The 4,845-nt window shown below is 46.3% G+C and overlaps 1 protein-coding gene across 1 annotated transcript; it reads right to left on the bottom strand.

Annotated features, from left to right (window-relative positions):
* Positions 1-1,472: 1,472 nt before the first annotated feature.
* LOC116993641 (taste receptor type 2 member 123-like) lies at positions 1,473-2,016 on the bottom strand. Its single transcript, XM_033054472.1, is given in 3 exon segments — positions 1,473-1,744; positions 1,747-1,812; positions 1,815-2,016. Coding segments are annotated over 3 exon segments (540 nt in total).
* Positions 2,017-4,845: the final 2,829 nt, after the last annotated feature.

Raw genomic sequence — 4,845 nt, 5'->3', positions numbered from 1 at the left:
GTGATTTTTGAAGCAATCTCAAACACTAATTTGTATCAGGGCTAGAGCTGCTTCTTCTGGCTGAAGGGGAGATGTTATGTTGGGCTGTCTCTGGACACGTGGGTCTAACAGGCCCCAAATCCCATTCCTGGCCCAGCTAAAGGGACCAGGTGTCCATCACTTCTTTCACGTCTCTGTGACTTCCAAGAGTGTTGGAACACTGCCTTGCTTTCAGCAGTGTCCCCAGCCCCTTTTTTGCCTCTGCTGAGGGGAATGCTGTCTCCAGAAGATCTTGGGCTTTAGCACCTCCCTCACCTGAGGGAGCCTCAGATGTTTGCTCTCCAGCACTGGCAGATTATTTTCCTCCTGGGAGAAGAGGAGGCCAAACAAACCTTGCCAAGAATGGTTGGAAATGCACCATTAGCACAAGGCATAGGGTAAGATGTCCTCTGTGCCTGAGTTGGTGACAGAAATGAACAAATCAGATTCTGCTCTGTTTGTTCTGGAATTATTTCATGAGAATGGGCACGTTGTTGAGCTTGGGCAGGTGCCATGTCCCCACCCAGCTGTTCCTTCATTCTTGCTACGCAATAGCCGGGGTGGAAGAGAAGCTGTTACTGCATGGAGAAAACAGACTTGAGTTGAGTAAATGAATTTAGTTTATGGGCTATTGATAATGGAGTGGCATAATGAGGAACAAACAGAAAAGTACAACCCCTTGCCTTCACCTCTCACATGTCTTAATTCCCTCTTTCATTCCTTCTCCCTTCCTCTGCCTCAGTGGCACGGGGCGATGGGGAATGAGGGTTGTGGTCAGTCCATAAAAGTTGTCTCTTCCACTCCTTCCTCTTCACGCTCTCTTCCTGCTCAGTGTGGATCCCATCCATGGGCTGCAGTCCCTCAGCATGGACAGTCTGCTCCAACATGGGGTATCCATAGGCTGCAGTCTTCAAGTTCCTCCATCACACCCAGTGTTACAAGTGTTAATATTGCAAAAACAGAGACACAGTAGAAAGAAATGTAAAAGCAAACAAATAAGCCTGATGCTGTAATCCCAAACCCAAATGACCTGATGCAGACATTTTTCAATCAGCAAATGCCAAACTTTTGAGGAAGGTTTGCAGTGCTGTTACTGCCCCTTGGCATCCATCCCATGTACCAGGCCTAAATGAATTTGTCATTGACAAAATTGAACTCAAAGAATTACCTGAATGAATTATCTAAATTACCTGAATGAACCGCTAACAATAATCTAAGTCATATTAATTTGATTCCAAGAACTTGAAGATTTATTCTTAACTTCAGTGGTAAAAAGAGAACTTAGGGATCATCTACCTGGAGATTTCCATTAGAAAGAAATGGACTTGTGTCTTGTAATGAAATATTTTGCATGGGCTCCAGCTTTTATTAGAGTCCCTACCTCATGCAAATCTTGCACTTGACACGGAATAGAATTCTTTTAAGTGCCTTTTCCATCTTTGGATTGCTGCAAATCAGAATAAAGGTATGAACACCTGGAAAAGCATAGAGTAATACAAATATAAGAAAAGCCTCGTGATTTTCTTCTTCCTTGCATAAATCAGTGTCAAAATAAAAAATACCAAAGTGATGCTGTACATCAGTAAGAAGGAGACAATAGATTTCATGGCTTTGACATGGGCTTCCATGCTGGGGTTCTTCATGGAGTTTGTCTGCATCTTGCATTTGTGTCTCCATAAAGAAAAGAAGGAAAAGAGCAGAAAGATGACTGCTGTTAATGAATGGAAAATCCTATGACAAAAACAATAGGCAGTAAAGGTTCTTCCAGTCTGATAATGTGTTTCAGATAATACCTTGACTGCTGTAATTGCGATTGTTACACTGTGTTTCATTGGAGGTGTGGTAGACAAGAATGCTGAAAATAAATGCCAAAAGCACAGATCCTAACAAGAGCCATGGAACAATCTTGTCAATTTTTAGTTTCAGATAGATGAAAAAGCTGTTGCTGAAATTGGCAATTTTTATGCAATAAAAAACACAAAGACAAGCTGAGACCATATGTTTGAGCAATCAAAAAGCTTTGAAAACCTGCAAGCAATTCAAGTAGGAGAGGAACACAAAAGCAATAGGGATGTATTATTAAAAGAAAAGAATATACCCTGAGATGCCTAAATACCAAAACCTGGAGCATGCCAGCAGCAGCAAGATCTTCTCATTAGAGTTCAGGGTTTTCTTTTTGACCCGCCAATGCCAAGCACACAAACGATGAAAGCATTTATCCACACACCAGCAAATGCCTCCAGGGTGACGATGGCCAAGCTGTGGCCCCGTATGAACTGACATTGGATTGGTGTGGAGAGTGACAAGCTTCCATTGTGGAGCTGGGGAGCAGAGCTGTGCTGGCCAAGGGGGCTGTGGCAGCAGTGCCTGAGGCAGCTCAGTGGCTGCTGTTGCTGGAGTGTCAGGGATGGCAAGAGGAGCTTTATAGAGCTGCTGCTGCTGCTGGTGCTGCTGCTGGTGCTGGGGGGATTTTGGTGCCGCTGGTGCTGGGAGCAGGGCAGGTGCAGGGATGTAAATGTGCTGGGTATCCCCTTACCCGGGGCCAGTGTCACTCTTGACTATTTGAATGTTGCTTCAGGGGGGCTGTGTTGGGTGACACAAACAGCAGAGATGTTTTTCTGCAGTGGGGAGTGTTGTGCTTTTGCTACTTATCCCTGTATTATCCGTCTTAGGCTTCAGCACCAGCTTTCTTCTGTCCTTTGCCCATCTATAACAATTATCCAGCCCTGACTGTGCTCTTCAAAGAATTTTCAGGGCATTCACTGTCATTTTTTATTTCAGAGTCTGGGACCTGCAAAAGTTCAACCATGAAGCAAGAAATGAGTTGATTTTGATCCTCCACAGGCATTGAAATCCATGTTACTTTTACCAATGGCATTGCCTTAAGAGTAAGTGACGGACCACAGATTGGGGAATGTGAGGGGAGACACAGAAAGTAAAGTTGGAAATTTTACAGAGAGAAGGTGAAGCATATGGAAGAAAAAGGGTAAAAATTGGGACAAGTCTCTTTGCCAAGGTTCCAACTTCATCTACTGTGAAAGTGACGGATTTAATGGATGGCACAATGCTGATTTTTCACACACTGGAGTGACATGAAGTATCCACATGAATTTAGATCCTGAAATCTGTGAGGTTTTTAACAGGCAATTTCAATCAAGCTCTGTAAGGCATGGACTGCCCATTCAATTTGGGTTAGTACAGGACCTGTCCCATTTGGCCTTGCACATCAGGACCACAGTAACCAAGGAGATCTCATCTGATGCTCTGGTGGAACCATGAACAATGCAAGCCCAACAAAGAGCACTAGTGCTATGGGTACAGGAATTGAATCTCCAGCATTTTCTCTCTTCAGAATGATGATAACCATGTTTTCTCTGAGATATAAGCGTCAGCAGTTTGTTATGTCAATATTCATATTACAACCATAAAAGTTCTGGTTTTTTTAAACAACCCTGAGGACTTGGAATGAGACCCAGAGCAGTTTTCCATACCATGCAAGCACTGGCAGCCATTCCCATTGACTTCTGACATCTCTCATGTGTCACCTTCCCCAAGCCAGGCACATCCTGCTTCTGTCCCCATGGGCTGGGCAGTGGGGCTGTGCTGATGGACACCCTGTCCCCTGCAGTGCCAGCTGAGTGGGGCTGGTGCACAGGGCAGTGACGCTGAGCTGGGTGTCACATTGTCAGGGACTTGACAGCAATGCAAGAAGGGATGTGCAGTGTGCTTTGCTGGGGCTCTGGTGTTTTGTGTGGTAGCACATGCAAGGTGCTGGCTTGTGCCTGCTGAGTCTTGTGGCATGTGAGGATGTAAGGGATGATGTTGCACTGGATGGAGGGAATAAGATGGATTTCAAGGAATTTCCTGTGGAAGTGGACAGGACTGTCATGTTCAAGGATGGGGTTCATGAGCAGCAGCAGGGGAAGAAGGGAGGTGTGGTTGTTCCTGTCCTTTCAAGGCCTTCCCCTGGGGAGTTGTGTCCAGAGTGGAGATGTTTAAGATCTGCCTCTGGGCGTGAGCTGGTGACAGAAGTGACCAGTTCAGGTTGTGCTGTGTTCATGCTGGAAAGATTTCATGTTTCACCACCTGCTGTGGTAGGTTGACCTTAGGGAGCAGCCAGATCTCCACCCAGCTGTTCCTTCTGTCTCACACACAGGCTGGGTAGGGGTGAAAGACAGGATGGAAAAACTCATGGATCAAGATAAAGGCAGGGAGATCACTCACCAGTTACTGTTAAGGACAAAACATATTTGATGAATTTAATTTATTTGCATCCAAAATATTGAGTCAGATAATGAGGAAGACATCGAAAACTAGATTACACTGCCTCTGCCACTCTTTCATCCCAGGGTCCACTTCATTCCCCATCCTCAGCTCCTCCAACTCCACTCCCACAGCAGCACAGAGGGAACTCGAATAGGATTTGCAATCAGCTCTTAACAACTTGTCTCCTCCCTTCCTTCCTCCTCATGCTGTTCCCTTGATCCAGAGCAAAGCCTGTTACCTGGGTGTTTTGAGCCAGAGTGCACTGGGCAAAGCCAATCTCATGCCCAGGTCCAAGCAGGCCAGCAGAGCAGTCCCACAGAGCAGGGAATGCTGTCCTTGCAGGCAGTGGGGCAGAGAGGACACACAGGGCTGGCGTGGGAAGGGGCTCTGCACCCCCTGAGCTCCCCAGGGCTGTTCCTGCCTCGCTCTTTGTGCATCAGTGACCACCTCTGGTGAGGGCCAGGGCTCAGCATGTTCACCCAGAGCTATTGGCCACTGCCAGACACTGATACAGCCCATGACAGATCCCACAGCACAGTGCCACAGCAGACTGGAAGGTAA

Source organism: Catharus ustulatus, chromosome 3 (genome assembly GCF_009819885.2).
Source record: "Catharus ustulatus isolate bCatUst1 chromosome 3, bCatUst1.pri.v2, whole genome shotgun sequence".
Classification (NCBI taxonomy): Eukaryota; Metazoa; Chordata; class Aves; order Passeriformes; family Turdidae; genus Catharus; species Catharus ustulatus.
Note: the sequence above shows the minus strand (reverse complement) of the source record. Positions and strands in the feature narration are given on the sequence as shown.